The sequence below is a fragment of the Echiichthys vipera genome (genome assembly GCF_963691815.1).
Source record: "Echiichthys vipera genome assembly, chromosome: 16".
In the NCBI taxonomy this organism is placed as follows: Eukaryota; Metazoa; Chordata; class Actinopteri; order Perciformes; family Trachinidae; genus Echiichthys; species Echiichthys vipera.
The window spans coordinates 24,212,483-24,238,532 of record NC_139841.1 but is presented as its reverse complement, the minus strand read 5'-3'; the positions used below and the strand labels follow the sequence as shown (position 1 = coordinate 24,238,532).

General features: G+C 43.2%; 1 protein-coding gene across 1 annotated transcript in view; it reads left to right on the top strand.

The window, feature by feature from the left end:
* The first annotated feature begins 212 nt into the window (after positions 1 to 212).
* Positions 213 to 26,050, top strand: part of arhgef28a (Rho guanine nucleotide exchange factor (GEF) 28a) — a 41,412-nt gene continuing 15,574 nt past the window's right edge. The window contains exons 1-20 of the mRNA XM_083930158.1: positions 213 to 263; positions 6,917 to 7,061; positions 7,153 to 7,530; positions 10,185 to 10,374; positions 10,511 to 10,700; positions 11,243 to 11,306; positions 13,144 to 13,190; positions 13,401 to 13,473; positions 16,891 to 17,000; positions 18,170 to 18,429; positions 18,517 to 18,706; positions 18,809 to 18,932; positions 20,124 to 20,198; positions 22,297 to 22,339; positions 23,183 to 23,284; positions 24,338 to 24,461; positions 25,081 to 25,216; positions 25,302 to 25,357; positions 25,471 to 25,531; positions 25,864 to 25,966. Of these exons, the coding sequence (XP_083786284.1) occupies positions 231 to 263; positions 6,917 to 7,061; positions 7,153 to 7,530; positions 10,185 to 10,374; positions 10,511 to 10,700; positions 11,243 to 11,306; positions 13,144 to 13,190; positions 13,401 to 13,473; positions 16,891 to 17,000; positions 18,170 to 18,429; positions 18,517 to 18,706; positions 18,809 to 18,932; positions 20,124 to 20,198; positions 22,297 to 22,339; positions 23,183 to 23,284; positions 24,338 to 24,461; positions 25,081 to 25,216; positions 25,302 to 25,357; positions 25,471 to 25,531; positions 25,864 to 25,966 (2,504 nt within the window). The 5' untranslated portion in view covers positions 213 to 230. The remainder of the gene's footprint in view (positions 264 to 6,916; positions 7,062 to 7,152; positions 7,531 to 10,184; positions 10,375 to 10,510; positions 10,701 to 11,242; positions 11,307 to 13,143; positions 13,191 to 13,400; positions 13,474 to 16,890; positions 17,001 to 18,169; positions 18,430 to 18,516; positions 18,707 to 18,808; positions 18,933 to 20,123; positions 20,199 to 22,296; positions 22,340 to 23,182; positions 23,285 to 24,337; positions 24,462 to 25,080; positions 25,217 to 25,301; positions 25,358 to 25,470; positions 25,532 to 25,863; positions 25,967 to 26,050) is intronic.

Genomic DNA, 26,050 nt, shown 5'->3' with positions numbered 1-26,050 from the left:
ACTAGTAAGCAGAGCATCAGAGAGTGTAAACATCTTTCACCAGAGGATGATCTCAGTTTACTGGCTTCAGCGTACATTTTTACCTCTTGTAACTTTATTCTGTAAAAACAATTTCAATGAAAGCAATGCAGTGAATGATCTATAAAGATTGAAAAGTTGTGTTTTTCATTGCCCTGACCTTGTAATAACAATACTATTTCCTCCCTAGGTATCTGTTGGATGGAGAGAAAATGGAGGTGAACAGAAGAGAGGTGCCTCTATATGTAAGTGTACATGTACTCTGTGTTTTGCTCCAGTCTGTAAGAGTCTGATGTGTTGGTGGTCTAGCAGCAGAGGTTTGTTTGTATATTTTCTGGGTGTGGATGGGTGAATGCATGAACTCTGAGGAGCAGTATCCCATATTTAGACCCAATTCTGTTATTCTCACCAGAATTAGCACCGTATAGTCTTTCCCCTCTAGCCATCCCTGCTGTCGCTCAGCCCCTGGCCCTCCCTCTGTGCGATGGTTGACTGGCGAGCCTTGTGTCGCAGGTGAAACACAAGCCAGGAGGGTTTTAGTCCCCTGGGGAAGCCAGGCATTACACAGCCTGCTCACCCAATGACCCTCTGAAAGCCCGGTGAACATGGGGGAGAAAATACCCATTTGTTTCCTGGCTTCTTACTGGAAGGAGTGCACCAGTGTTTGAATTGAATAAACACACATTTTCCATTTGGAAGCATGTTAGAGTGCAGGGTGTGCAGGTGTGTTTGAGTTATTGTTTTTTTTTTTAACATAGTAGCACTCTATTTTTCTCGACGTTCATTTCTTCCATCTGTCTTCCTTTCCCCCGTCAATCCTCCATATCCCTCTCTCTCTTTCTCTTTCTTTCACCCTTATTCTCCCATATGTGTGTGTGTGTGTGTGTGTGTGTGCCTGTGTGTGGAAGCCTGGGTGGGCTAGTTACTGAAGCGTTGCCAGATTTCTTGTAAGCAGAGTGTCTGCTTGTTTTGCTGTGTCACCAGTTTCAGAGGGGGGAGGGGCTCGCTCCAAAACCTTCGCCTCCACTCGCTCATAGAGGCTGATTGAGGGCCGGTCTGAAACCTAGGCATGTGAATCATTACGGTCTCTCCTTCTTACACACACACACGCACACACACTAACACGCACACGCACATGCACACGCACAGGCACACACACACACACGCACGCACACCTCCATTAGGAGGAAGTGGCGTCTCCACCCTCTCAGGTCACAGCTCAACAGAAGCAACTCTCACTGCTGAATGAGGTCCAGATTTCAATGCTTGGCTTTGTGTAGGCGAGCCACAGCACACTGCTGTGCTATAAAGGCTGTTATTGTAACACCCGTAGTAAAGTGTTATGGTGCACCTTCAACACGTACAACGTAGTGTCAGGCCCATAGCACATACTGTCCTGCCAGATAAAGGGTTGCATTGAACAGCGGGCAGAAAGTGTGTGAGTTCCTGTGTTTGAGGAGGTTTTATTGAGCTTCAGTGCAGGACAAAGTTCCTGTATGTGTGAGTCAAATTAATCCTGCGGCTGAAATGCTTCAACAACCGTCTAATGGATTGCTGTGGGATTTTGTTCGGGACTGCTGATTTTGGTAACCTGCTGAATTTTCCTCCAGTGACGATGCGAGGTTGATATCCGCAGTTATGAGTGAAGTACCTCAACAACTATTGCATGGATAGACGGTCTCTTCCGGGGGGCTGTCATGTCATCCACCTTTATAGACCATTTACAGTTGTCATTTTAGAATTCATCTATAATCATCCCTGTTTCTGAATACAGTCTCAGAGCTGCTAACGCGGCTCCAGACCCATAATCTTGTTTCTTTATAGCAGCTATTATCTCCACACAGCACAACTGCATGTTCACAAATGGAGATAGATTAGCTGTATCCTTGTTGTACCATGTTTGTTCAATTCCCTGTATGGTTTGATAGTGACAGTTATCACAGTGCGAGCGGGTAGCTCTGTGTCATGCTTTATGATTTTCTTTCCCTTTAAGTGCTGCGGCGATCGTGTTTGCCATGCTTTTCACGCGTCAAACAAACAAATCCTCACCCCGCCAGGCGTTTATTGACATTCGATAAGCCGGTCAATCCCAAAAAAAGAAGAAAAAAAAAATCTATTTTATTGTGTGTTCATGTGTTTCTATCACAGCAGTTTTCTCAAATATTGCAGACCTAAAATAGTCTTATAATTTTAATAATCATTATACACAACATCTAGGTTTATTTCCATTATTATGTCACAAGGAGTCCATACTTGGCAGCCCTCTTCTTTAAAATGAAATGTTTGCGGCACCACGCCAGCTCTACTGACAGTTCTTCCTGACATGTAGACGAGTAATTAGTATCCCATTAATCCAGCAGATTAAATCGGAGGTATGCATCTCAGCTGAGTATGAGAAAAAGCCAACAGCACAGTTCTAGCTGTCACCCTCAAGACGCCAGTGAGGTCACGGTCCACTGAGTTTCTCTTAGCTCCCATGTGCGTAAGCTACATGTCACTGCAGCAATGTGCGACTCGGAAATATTTCAAATATTTTCCCTTTGAAACATTCCTAGGAGTTTGAAAGAGGCTTCGCCTGCCGCGTCAGCTTGTTTGAACGTTTATGAAATTGATTGAGCGTGCGGAAGTCTGCGCCTTTTTCTCAGCCCTGAGTTGGTTTTTGATCAAAGCCAAACCCTAATGATTTAAAGGATTTCAGCACGCTTCAGTATCCAGTAGAACTCTTCTTAATGAGCCAAAATGACATTTGTGTCAGTCTCCTCACTGAAATACTATGCTGTGACATTTTTCGTTAATATTTAAAAGAAAACAAAAAAAAATACCCTGTTCCCGCTGACGTCAGGCCGTCTCCTCACTAAGGGAGCTGACTGTTATTGGAGCTGTTTTTGTTGTTGCAGTGGCAGTGATCTAGCTCCCCTGACGTCACCTACGTGTCGCACTCAGGAGATCATAGCAGAGCTCTGAGTGTCGGTTTCCTGGAGACAACAGGCAGCAGATGTGACGTGGTTTGTCCCTGCTGAATGGACAACAACATGGAGGGATTATAAAAGCATGTCCCTAGTATATCCTTGGACTTGGCATCCTATTGAAATATTATCACTTATAATGTCATAAAAAGGATAGAGCACATTACCATTGTAGATTAGTATCAAGCTCCAGTTGCATATGTGATAGGCCGCTCTTGTTCCATAATTAACACATTATGTCTGATCTGCACATAATGTAGGCATGAGGTAAAAGCACAAGGTGTTAAATATTTCATTGTTACTGGATAAGGTTTTGTTTCAGAGGGAAAAAGCCATAGATCAGATCAGTGTGACATCTTATCACCAGCCAGCTGTCCTTCTTCCTCTTCCCGAGGCACAGGAGATACAGTTAGGATCAGGTAAATTTTATCTGATCAGATTGTACCTGTGTAAAGCAATATTATCTCAGGCTGCAGCAGAGTGTCGGGACAATTGAGTGGGAACTACAGCATCCTCAGAGGAACGATATTGAATATAAGCGTTCACACAGATTTCTGTCTTTCATAGACATCTAATAGCTGGAGGGTGGCAGAGACGGAGAAATACGATTATAATTTAATTTAAATCTCAATAAACAAGAAGAATACTTGTAAGAATAGTTATGAACTTAAAACTTAGCAGAGCAAAGTCCCACCAGTGCCAACGTTTAATACTATTTCATGGTTACTTTCAAAACACAATTATATTCTGTCACATTTGAATACATTTAACGAAATTCTACCTTCAAACTGTACAAACTATTAAAGAACCAGTGATGCCTTGCGTCTGGCTAGCCTTGTAAGAAATCCAGGAAGGCAGCACAAACCGCAGGCCGACGTCTTATCTTTTTTGTTAGGTGGAAAAACAATCAGCGATAACATTAGCAGCTTTAAGTGTGTGGGCTAAGTGGTTCTGCAGCTAACCACTTAGTGCACACAACAGGCTGAGAAACTGCAGCCTGAGTCAGAGCGCCATTATCAGTTCAAACCAACAGCCTGCTAACACAAGAGGTCGGTTTCATTTCTACCTCTGAAACACTATGGACTGGAGTTTCGGGACAAAGACTTAACGCTAGCTTTATTATTCATTAGCCTGCCGGGGCAAGATGGCCGTTCCTTATGAGATTGTGCAGAGAAATCTTTCCCCAGCAACCACATTGAGATGCATTTTGAGAATAATAACATGATGTAGCCCTTATCTATGTCCTTTTGCAGGCAGCTTATTATCTAGTTTATGACCGAATACCTGTAAATCTAATTCCATTCCCATCACCCTCAGCTGTACTTTGCATTGTGGCAATTACTATTTGTATGTTAACATGCAAAACCATATTCTGAACATGATAAAGCATTATACCTGCTAAGCATCTGCATGTATAGTAAGCATTGTCTTTGTGATCAAGCATGCTGATGTTAGAATTTGGCTCAAAGCAGCTCAAGTACAAGTACAGACTCACTTTTTTTAGATCTCTTTAACACAATAATAGATTATATTTAAGCCATGCACAATATACACTGTAACTGTCAAATGTGTATATGCCTCAGTCGCACTGTCCATCCGTGCCGTGCCCCAGCACGTCTCACGGCTAAAGTCTAGTTTGTTTGACCAGTGTGAGTGCAACTGTACTCCGCCTAGGCTCGGTACACTTGCCGGACACGGACCGTTTGGGAGAGGTGGGCTTTTGTAAAGCACTTTTTTCACATGTACAGGCACGAGCGTGTGCACGTGTAGGAGCACAAGGCCTACAACGGCTCTGACGTCATTTTCTGTGCGCCTGTTGGGACATAGAAAAAAGAAGGAGGGACCATGCACGGACATTTAAAACAACGGTGGCGAAAGGTTCACGTTGGTGTGATGTGGAGGTGGAGTGTTTACTGCAGATTTGGTCGATGAAAAGATTAAAAAACAGTCGACAAGACGCACAAAAACTCTGAGGTCTACGGAAAGATTTGTAAACAAAGCAACACATCGCGATGACGTAAATCAATGCGTGTGACGTGTTACGGCGTGATGACGTATGGACAGCAAGAAGCATTCGCAGAGGCCCAGGTAGTGTGAGTACAAACGGGCCTGGGGCGCGGGGGAAGAGAGAGGGGGGGACAAGTACCCTAAAGCCCGGGGCACGGTACGAACGGACAGTGTGAGTGCGCCCTAAGACTCAGTGGTGTGCTGAGAAGCCACAATATGCAGTATCAGGTAGCTTGAGAAGAAATGGTTCTTCAAATGTAAAGTTAAGCTGATGTAGTCATGTAGTAATGGATGCCCTAGCCTAATGTAATAACAATAAGGATAAATTAAGGATGACCCCTGCCATGAACCACAAGATAAAACCAGAACAAGAAAACAGAAGATAAGGATATTGCTCAAGCATGGAACTCAAAGTATGTGATCCCTCTTGAACTTGAATGATACACTCTGAGCTAACCCTCTTGACAGGGAGGACAAATACTACCGAGTAGTTAAAGTACATCTTGTGGTTTCCGTTTTGGGTTATATATATTGATACTGAGGACAAAAACATTTACGCTCCTCTGTCATCAGTGCTTCTATGCTGCAGATACATATCGGCTGCAGTTAATAAGTGATGGAGAGAACCAAAAATCTTGGTGGTCTTTACAGGACAAGAGTTGATGTCAGTTACAAGGTCAGAAATAACAAATCTCATTAGACGGGGGATCATGAAGTAGACACTCTGTGGTGAGCAGGTTATTCTCATTATGAGGAAATGAGAAAATGGTGTTTCTCTTTCTTCCACATTTTTCCTTCTTCCATAAAGTTGAATACAGTGTTGTTTTACAGTACAGGCTGTTTTCAGTCAGCTGGATCAGGTTTCAGCACACAATAGGAGAAAGTCTCCGTCGGATGCATTCTCACCTGCTGGTAATACTCCGTTGGGTTTAGGTGAATGGTGCCGCCTCGGTAGAGCAAATTAAACTGCGGTCACAAAGCCATAATTTTGTCAAAACGACTGAGTCCCTTGCCGTCCCTTGAATTTGTCTGACAATTTTGGCGTCAACCTTTACCGACAGAAGTTCCTGAATCTCATAATTTTTTCAGTTAAAGTGTAATTCTGCCGCAAAATCATCCCATGGTCTTTTTTTCAGCACTTACATACATACATCAAAAAAGCGATCGAGACAGTTTTGGTTCATGTATGAACTAAGGGAGAGTCGCTAACAGTCAGACGTGGCTAGCACTTATAAGCCTGGGGCAGTAAGCTGAATGCATTAAAGCGGCTTTTTTAACCACTAATACTGCTCAGAATAACACCAAACCTCTGCAGCAGCATGAGAAGAGTCCCTACACATGCGCCGAAGCACCAACAATGTAGTTAGTGAACCCAGAGTTTATTAAAAGAGTGTTTGAAAGACTTATCTACTGGCCCTGGTACCAGCTCCTCTCATAGTAAAGTCCTTTCAAGTTTATTAGCAAAGTCAATCCAAAAGGAAGGAGCCCATTGGTGCTTTGTTTTGTGTGTAGGGACTCTTCTCATGCTGCTGCAGAGGTTTGCTGTTATTTTGAGCAGTATTAGTGGTTAAATAAGACGTTTTAATGCCTCCACCTTAATGCCCCGATTTAATCGGTGTTAGCCACGTCCGGCTGTAAGCGACTCTCCCGGATTTCTCTGTTAATAGTTCATACATTAAAAAAAACTGTCTCGATGGCTTATTTAATGGAAGTAAGTGCTGAAAAAGACCATGGGATGATTATGCGCTGGAATTACACTTTAAGACCTTTTTTCCTGGCATCTCTGTGTAAATCGCAAGTTGCAAATTTGCGACGTGCAAATTGTCGCACATGGGCTCAGTCTAACATAACACGGACTATGTTGTTTATTTAAGTGATTTTTAATGAGGCAATTAAATAGATGGATTTCCTTTTTCTCATCTTAGGGACAAGTGGAGGCCCAAGTGAGGTTACAGGCCAATGCTCCTGAAGACGCAGAGTTTTATGTGGTTGTACAAGGCTCTAGTCTTACACATGTGACTGCAGCAAAGAAAGGAGATGACGGTCTGACCCTTTGCTTCACAGTTCCTGGTAAGTCTTTCAGTCAGCTTCTAAAAACACTCTCTCTGTGCCTGTCGTTGTTTCACCATCTCCTGTCATGACCTCCCTGTATCCCCCACAGGCCATGCCCTTGTGGAAGTTGCATCCGTCACATCCTACTTCTACACAGAGGACCAAGTCCAGACGTGTGAGGGTGAGGCATCTCTTGAATACCTAAGGGACGTTGCCCAGGAGGCAGCAGAGTACCTGAGTGCAAAGAGGGACCAGCTTGGCCCCGAGAGCTACCTAGAAGTCCTGAAGAGGTTTTCCACGTGGGCGCAGGCAGCTTACGAGGAGCTTTGCGCTGCAGGGTTAGACTGCAATGAGGAGGATGTGCGGCTCAGACGAAGTTCAGGTGATGAAGCTGGTCTCAGGCATCTGGATGAGAAGATCACACAGGCTTTGGCCAACATGGATTACCCTCAGCAGTGGAAAAACACTGACAGTCAGCAGAAAGAAGGTAATGGAATAAATAAAATAAAATCACGTAGGTTTTTATTGCTGGACTTAATTTTGTCTACATATTGTGCTGTTGCTGTGTGAATCATTCAAACTTCAAAAACAAAACCAGTCTAATTAAAACAAAGCACATGTAGGAGGTATATATCTATTCAGGTTTATTTGGCTCTCTCAGACAAAGAAATATGCCTCATCCACTCATGTCCTAGTTTGTGCTCTGCTACTTCCTGGATCATTTACAGAGGTCAGATATCAGGGATTCCCCTCTGCTCAGCAGATATGAAGACTCTCAACTGCAACATGATTGCGATTGTTTTAAAAACATGTTTTTTTTCACTTATACCAGTAGGTTAACTCGTGCAGCAAGACTTTTCTCAGGTGCTGACAGGTATGGTAATTATTAGACTATGGCAACTATTCTTTAGTAGAGTACAATAATTAGATTATTGTTGCAGATACACTTTTTCAATATCAACAGAATTAGTCCCTCAGGTGAATATTCTTGCGGTGGTGTTCTGGTGTCCAGTAGGTTTGAATCCCAACATGAGATCTGACTGTGAACAGCCCATCACATGATGTGCAGGACCAGCCAGCCAGCCGGGCAGAGGCCGGTGCTCCAAAGATGAAGCAATTACTGCCATTATTCCCCTTCAGCCAGATTAGAGTTGTCTTGCAGACCTCTGCGTCTATTAAATCAACTCCCACAATCCTCCTCTGCACTCCACTCCCACTGTTTTACACCACAACCGGGTCAGAATTGTCTCTGGCGTCTGGCCACAGATTAAGTTATTCTTAATGCGTCATTTTTTCAAAGTGGTGAAGTCTCCCCTCAAGAAATGAGAGCGAAACACTCACAGAATGCCAAGGTATGACTTCATATTGAACATAGGTGCATTACACATACATAACCCGAGCATGGAAAAGAGCTGAGATACTTTATTGCCTCCAATGCCATATTTTTATTTTATTTAGCATGGGAACAAAAAGGAAATGACATCAGACTGGATCCCGCTACAAATATCCTGTTCAGCACTCTGCTGATGGCAACATACACTTACGACCTATTCACATAGCCTCAGGTGGTCCTCGGGCGGTCCTTGGTCGGGCCTCAGGTGGTCCTCAGGCGCTCCTCAGTTGGTCCTCAGGTGGTCCTCAGGTGGTCCTCAGTTTGTCCTCAGTTGGTCCTCAGTCGGTCCTCAGGTGAAAATGCCAGTCTTGCAAGAGCGTTAAGGCACTGGAGGCCGCAGGGTTTGCCAAAAAAACACAAAGGTTGGAAATGTTGAGATCATAGCAACGATCTGACGGAAAACGATAACTGTGAAATATGAGGTCTACTTGTAGCACATTAGGGGGTTAAAGAACACAAATGGGCCATTTTGGTGACACTCCCACCGTCGCACAACCCTACGGTGGATCACCAGAGCTGCCTGAGGCTGTGTGAATGCAGCCTTTTAGGGCGTCCTCTCATTAGAGAGCAGTAAAGTTTATGTACATGGCTTGCTTAGAAAAAAGCAAATGTCCATGCAAAACACGGGCGAGGTGCAAATGCAAAGTAGCTGTCGGCCCCGAGTCCCTCAGTGCACTATTTACTGGTCTGTTTGACAATGACATTCTTGTTTGTTGAACTTTGCATGAATAGCATATTCATCATTCATTCCTCTCACTTCATCCAAACTGGGTCACAATTAACGGCTGGATATTGGAGGTGACGCAGAGTTTCAGTTCATCTCGGGGCTCCAGAGACAAATTGGAGGGAAAAGAGAAAATAAGAGTGGAATTCTTCTGCGCGTTGTTTCTGGGTTCGAAAGAAAGCACCATGGCAACCTTCGGCTCTCGCACATACTTACAGGGAAGGCCCAAATATAAAGCACCTCTGGTCCTCTCTACAAACAGCCTTTCATCCCGTGCTTACCAAACAACAAGAGTGTGTGTATGGAGGATTAGTGCAGAGCAGTGATCAGCAGAAACTCGCCAAGTGGTCGCTGTTGTGCCGCTACATGATATTATACTAGACGGTGCATGTTAGAGCATTATTCAGGGTGAATCAAGATTGTTTATACTCCCTTATACTTAGTGTTTATGCTCCCTTGTACTTAGTGTTTATACTCCCTTATGCTTTAGTGCACACGCGGCAAACAGCAGCAACTGTCATGCAGCAGGTGTTGGCTTGGTGAAACATCCAGTTTTTCTAGGTAACCATATTATTGATATACTGCAGACCTTGTGTAACCCACAGTTCTTCATTCCTTCACCTGCAAGGTTTATTACTGTCATACATTCTGTGCATATGCAGCAGATGATCTGTACATCTGCACAGAGTTGGGAGAGGAAAGGTTTTTTTTTTTTTAATACACTATAGCCTGACAGATGCTGGATTTTTGAAGCTGATGCAGATATTCCTTTATGATTCATTGGCCAATAGCAATTTTTTAAACATTAATGCATAACATAAACAACAAACTCTAAAGTATAGAATATTAATTATCCTACCATGGCCACATGGCAAGGTGGTAGCAAATACTGGGAGGTATTTTAGTTCATTTTTACCCAAAATATGCAAGATTTAAGAGGCTGAATATTTATTAATTTAACACGTTCAGTATACATTTTGTCTCTGCTTGCATGTCATTTCTTCTGCATTCTTTCTTTCTCTAGCTGCCGAGCTTCAGCCCAAAGAAACACTCCTCCACCTTGCAGTGCGTCTTGGTTTGGTCCACCTCTCCCGTTTCTTAATCCACCAACCAAGAGGTCAAAGGGTATTGACCTTACCCAATCAGGAAGGAGACACCCCCCTCCAGTTGGCTCAGAAGGACGGACAGCATGCCATGTTCAGGGTGCTGGCAGCGTAAGGCTATAATTTTATCTGTTGTCTTATTTGACACATGATGACTAATAAAGACTTCTAATAAAGCTGATTCATAGGGGAGGCTCATTCTTGCCCTGTTAACCTCCCTTCCTATATATTTCTTTCCCCTCATCAGTCCTCCAGGGCCTGTAGTCGGCCCTGTTCCAGGTGTGTGGTGTGTCTGGTCCGACAGCTCCTGTATGCTGAGGTTTTGTCCCAGGACGGACTCCCTAACCCTGACTGTGCGGCAGACACCCGGCAGCTGCCCTCAGGACGGCATCACGGTCCTCCGAGACAGACTGGGAGACCACAACATCCTCAAACTGGTGAAAGCAAACCTCAGGGAGCACCTTTATTTAAAAATCCCATATAATCATAATCCCATCTACTGCATAATCAAGGACAGGAATGACTGATAAATATTCCCATGCATCTCTGTGTATGGTGTAATGTGTCGTTGCTATCGAGATAAGGTCATTTGCACAGGTTTTGTTCAGGCCAGTGTAAACACAAAGCCCTCGACTCCCACACCCCTTTAACACGCAATCAGACATTTTGATAAGAGGTGAGAGACTAATGGTAAATAAAACACTGCCGCTATTGCAGCTAGTAAATCAGAGGGCGTGAGGTTTAACATGAAAAGGACAGACGGATGCACAAGATGCAGTGAAAGTAGCTTCTACAAATTGACCTTACATGATGTTATGACATACTATTTGTTATCACAGCAGGTTTTTGTTGTTTTTTTTTAGTCAATAATTATTGCAGTATGGCATAAGACTGTATAATGTAATAATTTTTGCTTTTAGCTGTTATTTTTTGTTTGCTTTATATAATTTATAGTGTGATTTATCTGTTTTTGTTCCAGATCTGTGTGCTCAAAGCTGATACTGAGGTAGACAAGAGAGAGCAATCCCTTCCTACTGACGAAGGTGAGATGACTTATTAAATTAGAGTTAGGTAATAAGTATTGAATTCCTGTTTAGAGTGGTCAAATATCACCCTCAGACTTTCCAGCAGTTATCTGATGATGAGGTTTGGTTATCAGTTACGCAGAGATGGCCTCATCCATCCTGATCGCGCAAGCTCCATTGTATATTAATTGCAGATCAGTCTGGTAATGTGCGGCGGAGAACATTTGGAGAAGTTTGCCAAGCTACTGAACCAATCAGAGTTTGTTTTGAGGCAGGTTTAAGTGTGATGCAAAGAGAAGCGACTGTTCAGGGTAAACAACATGGCGGCTTTCACATATGAGATGAGCGCAGCTATCGAGTAAGCAGCCCGCTAATGCTTTTTCCTCTCAGATCCTTCTGTCGGAATATGGACCAGGCTCGTGAAAATGTGCCTTTTTTACTAAATTAACGTAACACAAACGACAAATATCCTTTACTGACATTGTTACCTAGTTGGTACGACGAGGTCGGTAGAATTTACATATAAATAAACAAACACATTTACGATGTTGGACGGAAAAGTGAGCTTCCCCTCCTTGAAAAGACCAGCAGCCGCCACTAATTTGTACATATGTGAAATCAGGGATTCTGTCACCTGTGACAGTTGGACGAGTTTCTTACCTTAAGTAGTAAGTAATTTAAGCATTACCTGGCAAGGTTGGTACAGGTTACCATGGTTACAGCTCTCAGGAAGTGACGTGGTAATCACGGCTCAGTGCGTCTGAAAATAAACTTCTATTTATTTACACAAAAGCTTGTTCAACGATAGTATACATCATGAGTATGTGGTGCATAGTCTGCTATTTTGGATGCAACTTGTAAAACAATAAGTGTCAGTTTACCCATGATACCCACATGTGTCCACAGGTGAGCTCACTTCAGACTCCTGTATTGTCCGTGTTCTGACTCATGTGCCACACGTTAGCTGTCACATGGAGGTACCGGCTGTGTAACACGAGCTCCGAAAAACAAAAGGCACACCACATATACACACATACACAGCCACATGAGACTCCCAGATGTACTTGTGTCTAGCGTGCGGCTGTGGAAAAAGAACCAGCTCAGATCCAGTTGAGCAAACATTTGTATGGTCACACATCCATCACTTACGTCCTAAAGAGACTAAGAAAACACTTCCAACAGGCACCATAAAAGGCACATTTGCCTTGACATGTGTGTGTGTTTGTTCTTCTTCAGAGAGTTCAGAGAAAAAACTTGGGGGGTAGATTTTTTTTTTCTCCCCTGGGGTGACGTGCTCAGACTGGCATGCAACCACTCAGAGGGAGACCCTTCCAGATCTTCCATGCTACCACTACCGCTTCTATTAAGTCTGCCTCACACAAACACACACAAACACACATGCACTCGCACACACACACGCACACGCACACGCATGCACTCGCACACACACACACACACACACGCACACGCACACGCACACACACACACATTAGAAAGCTCTCACTTAACCTGTGGCCACGGTTTTTGGTAACCATAGAGATGGCACACGGCCCTATCGACTCATAAAGGGAAGTAGGAAGTGTACTTCAGTATTGACCTTAACCCTGTCCCGACTTCAGCGGCCGTCCATTAATCCTCTCGAAATAACAACCTCACAGTAGGGAGCATGTGCTCTTCCTCTGGACCTGCTGCTTCGCACGAGCACAACATCTCACTGGCCAGTTTTCCATTCCTGGATAGTAAAGTCACATCCAGAGGACCTAATGCTGTGCCATCCGCACGTCCCTCTTCCTCTGAGGAGGAGTGTTAGTGTGTTGTGCATCAACTTCTGGCTAAATATTTTTATTTTGCACAGCCGTTAGGAAGGAGCTCCGAGTGGAAGAGCACGCGCTGGTGGATAATGTGAGTACACATACTGTAAAGATATACATGTGAGTGTGTGTGGTGCAGAGCGTGTTGTGTGCTGTGATTGTTTATACATTTGCCTCTGTAGTCCGTTGCTGGTTCTCGCATGCAACTGTGATTGTATCAGTGTTGTTTTCAAGTAAACAAGGCTTGAATTTTCCTAAGATTTTCCCATGATCCTCTCTTTGTTTTCGGGTTTGTTTAAAGGTATTTGAAGAACAGCTTGTTCTTTCTTTGGATGATGACGACGATGAAGAAGAGTGCCCATCCTCATTATCCGGTAACTCTTCTCTTCTCTTCTCTTCTCTTCTCTTCTCTTCTCTTCTCTTCTCTTCTCTTCTCTTCTCTTCTCTTCTCTTCTCTTCTCTTCTCTTCTCTTCTCTTCGCTTCTCTTCTCTTCTCTTCTCTTCTCGTCTCGTCTCGTCTCGTCTCCTCTCTTCACAATAGCAGCTCATCCAAACCAAAATACTGTTTCCATTTTAATATCATGGCAATGATACTCTGGCATCTGGTTTCCATTGGAGTTATATCCAGAAGACTTGATGCTGTGCTACTACTACTCTTACTGAGAGGAGGAGGAGGAAGAAGAAGATGTTTGTATGTCATGCATCAGCCTCTGGTTAAACATTTTTATTTTGCACAGGCATTAGCAAGGAGCTCCATGTGGCTTCAATAATGAATGGGTAATTCATGAAAAAACACAACAACATATTTGTGGCTGTACTGAACAGCAGGGTGTGGGAACAACGCATAATAAGCTGGTTTAGAAGCCCTGACTGGACGCATTTCTCTTGTGGCGCTTGCACAATATGCAGAGCTCTGTTTTGAATCGCATCTCCCGAAATCAATACATTGACTGTCTTACAGACACAGACAGGGATTCACTTCTGTCTGAGGTTGATGAGCAGTTTGGTTTGATTTAATGGATGTATTATCCTCCCGGAGTCTGGCCTCAGGCGGCGCAGGTTGGGTCTTTACCCGTCGGCTTCCACAATGACTCAGTCTGGGAGTCCAGGAATCTGCCCTGTCACTGGGACAAAGGCAGGAATGGGGTCAGGCGCGTCCCACTCTCGAGTCGAGAGATACCCCCTCCTCTGGCCTGTAGCCCTGCCATCCCCTCCCCCGACTCTCCTCAGGATCGGACAGTGGAGCTCTGTACTTGAATTGAGATGGGGAATGTTAACAAGCTCAAATGTCGCAGGTTTACAAAAGCTGACATTTTAGGTGAGCCACATACATTAACCTTGACTTCTCTTTAAACACACGCGTGCGCGCAAGCTAGCACAAACACTCACCGGCTTGTAAAAACTTTGAGGAGGATGCTCGAATGCTTCAGCTGTTGCCACGGTTACTGTGAATGCTAATTTCCTGTGTGTTGTTGTGGAAGAATGAAGAGTTTGTTATAAACTCAGGACAGCCCATAAACTTTGTGACTATAAACTGAAGTGTGTGTGTATGATACTGTGAAGTGGTGATGAGTGACACAGGGGCATTGATCCCGACGTTTCCCCCTTAAGCAGGACTGCAGATTCTTCTGGATTGCTCAAGGCATCAAACTCCCAGTTGATCTGTGGTACAAAGTCGTCATCCGGAGTTATTGTTTTTTCCAGATCTGTCGAAACGCTTGAAAGGGTTTCTCTGGTTTCACTGTCATAACTCAGCAGTGTGGGTTATTGTTGGAGCTAGCCCGTGTGACAATTAGTCTACAGGCTGAGACTGGTGCTCCTTCAATCTGTCACCGTGCTTTAAATGAAACAGGGGGGAGATTAAGTATGTAAAAGCTGCAGACACGCTGACAGTTTGATCTGTAGCAGACATACATTCACAAATCAGATAAATATAATCAGTGTGTATAAGAAGTCAGCCTTGTATGTTTGAGCTCCATGCAAATGTCTTTGCTGCGGGAGAGCAGCAGAGAGGAAATGCCTCTGTGATGCCCAGGATTTCCCTCACATTAGTGCAGGCATGGCCGGTCCAGACATCAAAGTCTGGGTGGAAAGTGCACAGAGAGCAATGAAAACGGCCTCTCATCGAGAGAGGTCATTTTCCACTTGGTTATTGTACAAATACCATCCAACCCTCTTGTAGATTAGAGCACTTATGTCAGTAGTGGCACAACTGTACACTTTATGCTACTTTGTACCTCTACTTTACTACATTTCACACTAAAATATTGTACTTTTTACTGTATGATAACATTTGACAGATATAGTTAGCCTACTAGTGACTTTACAGGTAAAGATTTAAATACAAAGTCATCATCTTCAATACAAAATACCCAACACCAATGGAGTTCAAATATTAATGGGGATGCTAGCAGCTTGGTGAGCAGTGCTTTGAGCTAAATGCTAACATTAAACATGCTAAACACCGACTGTATAATGCTAACATGCTGATATTTAGCAGGTGTGTTTACCATGTTCACCATTTTTTTACCAGCCGCAACAGTGAACCTGGTATTGTTTTCATCTCTGTCAGCATGTTCCTGGAGACACTAGGAACTACCACAGAGGCGGTTTTGAGTATTTTGCTAATACGTCTGACTGCGGGCCAGATTTTGTCACAGTGATAGGAGTGTGCCGAGCAAGGGCTGCAGGGAAGCAGGGGGGTAGGACGTATTTTGTATGGCTCTCTTTAGAACATGGGTGTCAAACTGATCCAGTAAAGGGCCATGTGGCTGCAGGTTTTCATTCCAACCAAGCAAGAACACATGAAAACCTGCAGCCACACGGCCCTTTACTGGATCAGTTTGACACCTATGCTTTAGAACATCAGCATGCCAACATTAGTGTAGGTACAGTTTAGGCTGAGGGGAATTTCATGGTTTTGCAGCTATGAATCAGCAATTATTGGCAAAATGAACACTTTGACCTGATGATGGAGCTACATTAAGCATGTCATCCATTAGGCCTCGCCACCAATGGGGCTAAGAATAAAGATTCTGGATAGAGGAGGCTTTAAAGAGTTAAAATAATGATATCTTTATTCTATTCGTGATCATCAAAAAAGAGAGGGTGTATGAATATTGTTACGCAGATGTGGTGGATAAAAGAGAGCGTGACTCAAGTCAGTAATGCACTTTTCCCCCCAGAACACAGTCGACCTGTCAGTGAGGTTGATGTGTGGACGGTTCTATGAAAACAAACCTTTAAAGGTCAAACCTGGGAGTACAGTAGGTATGCAGCGTCTCATCACATTTTCCTTGCTTTCCTCGAAGCCTCGACAGTTAAGCGATGAAAGGTCGATAAATTATGGCGCAATGATCCAAAATCACTAGAATAAAGCAGAACAGAAGGCAAAGTGAAGAAACTATGACTTATTATGACATGTTTGGTACTTTATTTTCGTTTCTTTGCCACATTTGCTGCAGGGGGTTCTTATTTAAATGGTTGATGGTATGTTTTTGTTGTCTGGTTAAGATATCTGGTTAAGTGACTGCACTCCGAGAGCTGCTTGCTATAATCAACAATTTAACTGATGTTTGGATGAATGATAGTTATGAGAAGTTGCTCCACGCCGTGTTCTGTGACAGTAAATCATTCAGCAGGATGAAAACACATTCCTGGTGGACATTTTGGACAGTTAAGAACTTTCGACTGGTTGATCCTGACTGGGAAAAGAGAGGGGAGACAAAGAGAAGTCGTCTGTTTGTATGATTATAAACTTGACGAAAGATTGTTCTGTATGTGTATCACAGTAAACGGACATCCCGTGCAGTCCAGCGGAGGCCAGTTTACCCGGCGTGACACAGACCCTCAGCTCTCCATGATCAACAGCAGCGATCAGCCCATCACACATCACACACAGGTCAGACATCACCCTCTCTCTTTAACCCATTTGTGCCTGAAGGCTATATTTAGTATGATGTACTAAAATGACCCATTTGTTCTGATTGTTTTATTATGTTTTATGCGCCTACTTTGGGCAAATACCTGACACAACAGGACAACTTTGACATCCACTTGAAAAATCACACTTATATCAACAGTAAAAGTCAGGATTTTTTTTTTTAAATGAGCAAAAAAACATTGTGTACTAAATGTTTTCCATACGAAATACATGTATATCAGTACATCAACACAACTGTCTGAACACAGATTAAATTAGAGAATATTTGTGCAGTTTTCTTTTTTATTTAGGCTTTATTTAATTTATTTCTTTTTAAATAATAATCTGCTGCGCATGCCCCCATGGCACTTATGTTATTATAACGCCATGCTTTGGACTGTTTCATCCTCTCAGCTATGACTCCTTGTATCAAGTTTCAAAGTTTGATGTCATTGTTTTTTAACGCACAACTGTCAGAAAAACATGCCAGCATTGATAAAAGGAGCTGATAAGCTCTGAGGCGTATAAATTCAGTTCTTGTTCCAATTTGTTCCCGGTTCTCAACTGGAACCGGTTCTCGATCCCGTCCCTTTAAGAAAGACAAATATCAAATCCACAAACTACAAATCAGTGAGCACAGTATCCAGTTAAGATGCAATATAAAAAACGTAAAATGCATAGCAAAAGACGCAGTAAAAAAAGAAAAATGAGTAGCTATTACACTCTCGATCCTGTAAAAAGGACTTAAATTCCCCCCTGGTAATCAGCTATTACAGTTTCAGGTCCTTCTGATAATTATTCCAGGAAGTTCGGAGTTTATAGACACCAAATACGTGATTGTGCTAATTGTAGTTGCTGAGATAAGGCCACTTTCTTTTAATACTGTTTTTGAGCACATTGAACTACTGCTTTTTCCTAAAACTTAAGTATATGGCTTTTTTTTTTTTAATACTTTGACTGATTTTGAACATGTCTTCAGATTTGTTCTCATGCAAGCCCAGCTAACACACTTCCACCAAAGTAACTTTACATTTTTAGTGGCGGCTCAAATGAGTTAAATCCAGATTTATCATTTAATCTTTTGTGTTTTGCTACTTTTTTAATTGATTGGGGCTTTTTTTGCACTTTTTTTCCTGTTCTTATCCTAGGCAGAGGATGTCAACATCAAGTACAACATCCGTGAAGTGACCAGGGACAGCACAGGGACTGACAGCGGGTTATGGGACACGGTGGACTCCGAAGATCTCCTGCTAGCCACTGACACTCCTCCGCCCTATTCAGAAGATTTATACCCTTGCTCTCCTCCCCTCTCACTCGCCGACCGGGCCCTCGCCAGGCTCAACCACCCCGCTTCCTCTGAGCCGAGCAATCCCAGAGAAAGTCCGCCCATGGACACCTGCGACCTCAGGTATCAAACGCCGTAGAATGTTTTGCTCCAATCGGAAGTCGCTGTTTTTCGGTGCATCCGTGTGTAACGGGTCATTTGTCGCTCCAGCCCCAGTCTAGTGGCTCTGGAAATGGACAGTGAAGAGGACAGCACTGAGCCAGAGTCTCCGCTCTCTCCGCTCTCCCCGCTCTCGTTAGCTGTTGAGAAAAGTGAAGACAAAAGGGAAATCTTTTGTCCCTCCGCTGACCTCGTGTGCACTCGCAGTCAGTCTGCCTCAGCCTGTGAACCCAGCACAAAAGTAAAATACCATCTCGGGCTCTCAGCAGATATTTCCACTGTATATCACAAGAGGATTGAAGTCTAACATTTTTGTTTTCGATACTTATTTCTCCTCGTCTAGGACTTGGGTGACCTGGGTATTCGACTGCGCTCTTATTCCTACTCTTCCCCCAAAATCAGCCTACGTCCTGCTCGTTTCTCTCGGGACAACCACACTTCAGATATCAGCCCTGGTCTGTACCACTGTTTTACTCCCTCACATAGTTAGAACTTACGTCTAACACATAACTGAAACTCACAATGTTTCCGTGAACCAACTTCACTTTTGTTGTTTGGGTGTGTCACTAATGTTTTTGTGTAAAATCTGACAATTTATGTTCAGTTCATTTTAAAGCAGCTGTCAACTGTAGCCTCACTACTAATCTAATCTGTGCAGTCAAAACCCAATACATGAATGTACTTAAAGCAATAGTTTGTCATTTTGGGAAATACGCCTGTGCTTTGCCTTCCTGCCAGCAGTTGGATGAGAAAATCAATACCATCTGTCTGTCCGTTCAACATGAAGCTGCAGCAAGAACACAGTTAGCTCAACTCAGCATAAAGACTGGCTGTGCTCGACCTATCAGCACCTTCCTAATGAAACACGTCATATTTTCTTGTTAAAGGTCCCATATTGTTAAAATTGCCTTTTTTGAATGTCAAGACATCGAGGTGCTGCATGAATACTGTGAAAGTATCAAAACACTCAATCCACAGAGAAAAGCACACAGCCCGTATTCAGAAAGTGTGTCTTTAAATAATCTGTCAGGACTTCTCGTGATGTCACAAATACTATACTATATATAGGTAGAAAATGGCGCCTCTGTGCCGGGACAGTTGTTTCCCGGCTGCAATGACGGTGCAGAGGAGCGGGCACGTTGTGTTTTTTTGGGTGGGGGGCTTAAAGAGACAGGTGCTACAAATAAGAGCGTTTACAGGTAAATTCAGACGGACAGAGAGAGAAAAATGTGTTTTTTTAGACATTAAAGCATGTTAATATGTTCTAATAGTAAAAATACAAGTGTGAACCTGGACATGAGCATAATATGGGAAAAGAAAGAAAAGTCGAGGTTTTACGGGGGGATTATGTGCCGCACTACTTCTTGGCCGTGAGTTTGAGCCTGAAAAACCACGAAAGAAAGACGTGAGAGTGGTATTGGTCTTCCTGTCGAACTCTTGATGAAAAGCAAATAAGCATATTTTCCAAATTGTTGAACTTGAATGAACATGATTCTAGTTTTGGTGTCTTATAAATATTCCCAAAGATTCTACATCACTGCAGGAAATAGTGATGTGAGATCTCTCAGTCAGGGAGTTGACTGTTGACAGTACACGGTGATAGTTCCCAGCGTGTGTAGCTGATGTGTGAGCAGCCTTGTGTCCACTGTGCCCCGTAGATGCCGTGCGCCACAGCCGATCTCTCCTTCAGGCCCTCTCTCTATCTAAATCTCTGTCTCTTCTCCACCCTGGTAGTAAGTACTGGACACCTGCAGCCGTCACACTGCGCTAAGGCTCAGCGTAGCCAGCACGCCGCTGTCAGTGTCAGTGCTTATGTGTGTGGGAGTCAAGGTTATTTCTGTGAACTGATTCAAGTGCTGAAAATGGAAGTTTTTAAACATTTGGCTCGATTCGAAGACAAAAACACCTGCAGTTCCCCTCAGCTCTACAGAGATCCGTAGCATGTTTAAGCAGCTAAAATGCCCGATATATTCTTTAGGAGTCGGTGGAGACCAAAGCAGAGCTAAAATGAGAGTGAATAAGAATTACTTTATTTATCCCGCAACGGAGAAATTGAAATGTTTCACTCTTATTAGTATTATACATGTTACACACACGAGGGGGCTGTCAGTGACCGGCGCCCCGGGCAGCACCTCGGCAGTGCCCAGGAGATGAACTGGCACTTCTCCATCCACCAGTCCACACTCCATACATGGTCCACACAGGGACTCGAACCAGCAACCCTACGGTTCCCAGCCAAGTCACCTATGGACTGAGCTACTGCTGCAGAAACACAACATGGAAATATTAAAATAGGTGATAATATGTCACTGTTGTGTTTACAGCTGGATTCCGCTGCTGCTTTTTAAAAACAGTTCATGTGAACTCGAACTGGTTCAAATATAACTATCGGAACAAAAATCTGATTCTGAACTTTTGTGCTTATGCCGTGTGGAGAGAGCAGTACTTTTTTTATTATAACTGCAAGTTTCATTTTTCCAACTCTACGGGCATTTATCCAACATTATTTGAAAACGCAAATCATGTTCCCCGCTGAGCATGACATGAAAATGTCGTTAATCATCTTAAATGTAAAAATCTGTGAGTATTCATGTGCTCGTGCTCGAGTCCAAACCATGGAAAACAAAACTTCCAGTAAAAACGATTATGAACTAGAAAAAGGGGAATTAAAACAATAAAGTAAAGACTGAACTGGAATCATGCAACCGTAATAACCTTGGCGTGCGCTTGCATGCGTGTGTGTGTGTGTGTGTGTGTGTGTGTGTGTGTGTGTGTGTGTGTGAGACGCAGCCTTATTGTAATCCGAATGGCAGTGGTGTGTAGGAGCAAATCTCATTTGCGATGATGAAATGAAAGAACAGCTGATTGCTTTGCAGCCTGGTGAGAGATACGAGGCGTCTCTGAGGGGTGCTACAGCTTTCACGTGTGCGTCTCTGTCCTGGGTGCAGACCAGCAGGTCATCCGTCACTTTGTGTATCATCTGTGGTTTGTTTCAGATGCTTAAGCGCGAACACCTCCTCTGGCATGTGAATGAAACCTGACAGGCTTGATTTAATATTCACTCTGTCACAGTTTTAGGTTTAAATGAAGCTTCCTAATTGTGTTCTGCCAGTCTGCTTGAATGTTTTCTGTTCTGCTGCCTGACTTTATCTCAGACGGGGCTCATCTCAGGATTTTATAGTTATTTGGTGCAACATTATGGAGTCATACGAGTGCCATGAAAAAGAATACAAAATATGAAATTTAGAAATATTAAATTTAAAAAAAAGTTAATAAAAATTGAATAAATAGAGTAATAATAAATAATAATAATAATAATAAATAATAAACCAGTATGCTAAATAGAAAAAATGGAAAATATAAAGAGGAATTAATAAAATATATATAATCGGAAATGTAAAGACAAATAAAATAAAGTAAACATGTATTTGTTAATTTATGTCTGTATTTATCATTTTTTACAGAAAAAATGAAATATATTCTGTATAATTGTTTTCTTTTTAAAATGAATGTTTTTTTATGTAATTAATTTATTTCCACCCTTTTATTTTCCCTATTATTTTGCTTTTCCTTACACAGAAATACATGATTTTTAAACAGAAGAGAAAATGCTAAAAAACATTATTTTACATTTTACTTGTCTTTAGAATTCGATGTCTCTTAATTATGTTATTTATTTCTCTTCATATTTCCACATTTATCTTCTTATTCTTTTACAGATGTGGTCTTTTTAATGGCACTCCTATGACTCCGTACGGCATGTGCATTTCACGGTTTCAGGGAAACAAACCAACTAACTCACTCACTAACTTGTGCTCATTTGGTCCACAGAGCAAAGAGCCTCCAGTATATCCGAGCAGTCACATGAAAACAGGTATTTAAGCTTTACGCTTAATTCATCTTATCTTGATTACACTGTATTCCAGATGCCTCTCTTCTCCGTCTTGAGTCTCAGTGTTTCTCTTCCTCACTCACTCATTGGGGCTTTTGCTCATAATTAAAAACGACAGTCTATTCCATCACATATGTAATCCCTGGCACTGGGAGCAACATATGTGCGTAACCGTGACAACCAGGTTGCTTGGAGACGGCGGCCACTCTGGGAAGTTTGTTTTCCGTGTTTTATGAAGCTCTTTTGTTCTCGTGAGGCAGCGCTGGTGTTTTGATCTGTGTAGAGACAACAGAGGTAGTGACGTACAGATGTCAGTGTGACCCTGAGCTGCTTCCAGCCTTGTCTTTGTAATGCACAGTGCTCGTTCTTTCATCTATGGCTTGCGGTGTCACCTTGCCCCGGATCTATGACCAGTTGCATCACAGATACATGTCACGCGTAGTGAAAGCACTTTCATTGACAATGCCCGGGAATATTATAGTTTATGATTTTTTTAAAAAAGGGTATAAAACAATAAAAAAGGGGATAGTGCTTCTTTTTATGGTGTCTATCTGCTCTAAGAGGAGGCGGCACTGATTTCTTTTTCTCTTAGCTCATTTACACTGATGCCAACTGATATTTCCTCTACCACTTCACCCTCATTGAACTGCCACACTTGAGCAGCTCCACCTAGTGGAAGATCCCAGACGTAATCATGGCTCAAAGGCACCATCTTGCATCTTTACTGTAGCTATATCTCCTTGGTCTTTGTGGCTTCCTATCAGTATTAAAACGTCTGTGTGTCCGTCTGTGTGTGTGTGTGTGTGTGTGTGATGTCTTTTATAGGGAGATTAGGTTCCGTAAGCGAGCGCAGTCTGCCGATGATGAGGACAGCATGGAGCTGGCAGAGTCCCTCCAACATCTCACTCTGTCTGAGTTCCTCAAAGAGTATGTGGGGGGTCGACCCCCGTTCCACTGTCGTAGCATCCTTGAACCGTCCAGCTTAAACAAACTAACCCTAACCAAGACTTAGAGCATGTGTGCACCAATGACGACAAACCACAGCCTCCTCAACTTGTTTTATCTCCTCTTCACTCCTTATTTTGTATCATCTCCTCTCTTTCCTTGTTTCCTCTCCTCTCCTCACCTTTCCTCACCTCTCCTCTCCTTGTTTTATATCTTCTCCACTCCTTATTTTGTATCCTCTTCTCTCCTTGTCCCCTCTCCTCTCTCCTCTCTTTACTTGTTTCCTCACCTCTCCTTTCCTGTCCTCTTCTCTCCTCTCCTCTCTTCTCCTCTCCTTGTTTTATCTCCTCTCACCTCCCTTTACTTGTTTCCACTCGTCTCCTTGTCCCCTCTCCTCTCTCCTCTCTTTACTTGTTTCCCCTCCTCTCCTTGTTTTGTCTCCTCTCATTGTTTCATCTACTGTTCTTGTTTCCTCTCTCCTTGTTTCGTTTCCTCTCCATGTCTAGTCTCCTCCCCTTTCCTTGTTTTATATCCTCTCCACTCCTTATTTTGTCTCCTCTCCTCTCCTTGTCTCCTCTCCTCTCACCTCTCTTTACTTGTTTCCTCTCATCTCCTTGTTTTGTCTCCTCTCATTGTTTCATCTACTGTTCTTGTTTCCTCTCTCCTTGTTTCATTTCCTCTCCATGTCTGGTCTCCTCCCCTTTCCTCCTCTCCTCTAACAGCAGAACAGCTATTAAATAGTTATTGTCTTTTAACCGTATGCACCAAAGGTCTGTCATTGTCACTCTGCCCGCATCCAGCCTCTAACAGTGCTACTCATTTGAATTCACTTTCACAGCACAGAGTTGCAGAGAATGACGTTTTTGACACACGCGGCTGTCCCCCTGCCTGCATGTACATTAACCCATCATCCTTGCTTTTGTTGTCCTGTAGACTCAGCGAGAAGACAATCAACACGTCTGCAAACCAACACTGTTTGTGCGTGCGTTGTAAGTTACAGGACAAATTTCACCGTTATTTTTCACTTGTCTTCAGAATTGAAGAGGAGGAGTTGGATAAGTACAACATCCCGACAAAGGTGGAGTCCGAGAAGTACAAAGTCATCCGCACCTTCAGTTTTCTCAAGAGCAGGATGTCAAGCACACGCAATAAGACCAAGGTACGCCATAAACAGTCCACGCCTCTGCTGTTTCACCCACCAGAAAGCAGAATATTAGAAATAACTGAACAGAAGTGAGCGCTCCATAGCTTCAGGTGTGTATGTACAGGCCGACTAAATGTCCCGATTTATTCTTATAGGAATATTTATAACAATGAACATTATAACCTCTGTGAAGGCCTGTAACCCGGGTCTAGGTGTGGAATATGTGACTCCCTGGGAGACACAACCAGGAAACGTTTCTGGGAATGACTCAAGGTCAGAGTGACAGACCAAACACACTGTCCGGCCTCTTTCCTTTTAATGATTAATCCCTTGTTGTTGAGTCAGCACAGAGACTGGAAGCCCTCCCCGACCTGCATCTGTTGTTTATGCTGCGCTCCATTTCCTTCTTGGTGGACTTTCTTACGGTTTGGAAAGAGGCGGGGATTCCTTCCAGGCTCACAGGCTCATATATCTACTCACATGTGGGAGAGTTTACTCTGCAAACAGACACTCACTCCTGCCTTATAGAAATATGAATTGAAGGCCCGCTTTGCTCAGATTCTTCACATTTTTATGTCCGTCTGTCTGTGTAGCCACTGTGTTTACACTTATGTCTCCGGCATGGTTTTCCAAGGGGAAGGGGAAGGACAGGGAGGCCAAAGATAGGCAGCTGAATGGACATCGGTTTAACACAGGGGCCTGTTTGGGCCCAACTGTGTGCGTGGTTTGTGAAAAAACGGCATCTGGAAAGGACCTGCTACATTGCTCCGGTAAGTAATACTATCATATTTATTTTTAATTTAGAAAATAAACCACATGCATAAACGTATAAATATCTGTTTTTATCTTTCCCAGGTTGCACTGCTATCGTCCATAAGGGCTGTAAAGAATCTGTGCCCCCATGTCTGAAGGTGAGTATTGTCTTGAAATATTAGATGGTTTTTAAACTCATACTCCACTGGAGCCTGTCCTTGTGTCAATTGTTTATATGCTGTAACCAGACTCTTTCATTTGTATTACTTAGAAACTTCAGGATAAGTATGCTGTTACCATGGTGAAGAACAGAACAGCATCCCTCCCACAGAGTGAGTTTATAACACAAAGGCAGACAGTCAGCGACATTCTGGGGGATTATTTAGACCCTTTCCAGATGAGCTGGCATGACACGGTCGGTACCAATGGATCCTTTAGGTCGTCATATTCCACATGATACAAATGTCTTCATTCTAGCTTTATAGCAGAGCTCGCTACAACCTCCTAAAGACAGTAATGTTGACCGTGATCGCCCCCCGGGTCTCCAGGGTTTAAAGATTAATCCCAGGATTTTATGAATGAATATCAGATCATTCAAATGCAGAAATGGAAATTATATTTGAAACCCAGAGTTAGTGATTCCTTCTCTTTGCTTCCCCCACAGATTTCACAGTGAGAGACAGTCCTCCTCAGTGTGCCGTCCCCATCTCTACCTCTCTACCTGTCATGAAAGACACTGCGAGCCAGCCATACCTCAGCAGTGACAGGTCATAAAGCTCTCAGACTTTGTGAATTACGGCACACGACGTGGGTGTACGTTGCGGGTAATATTGGGTGTTCTCTGTGTAAAC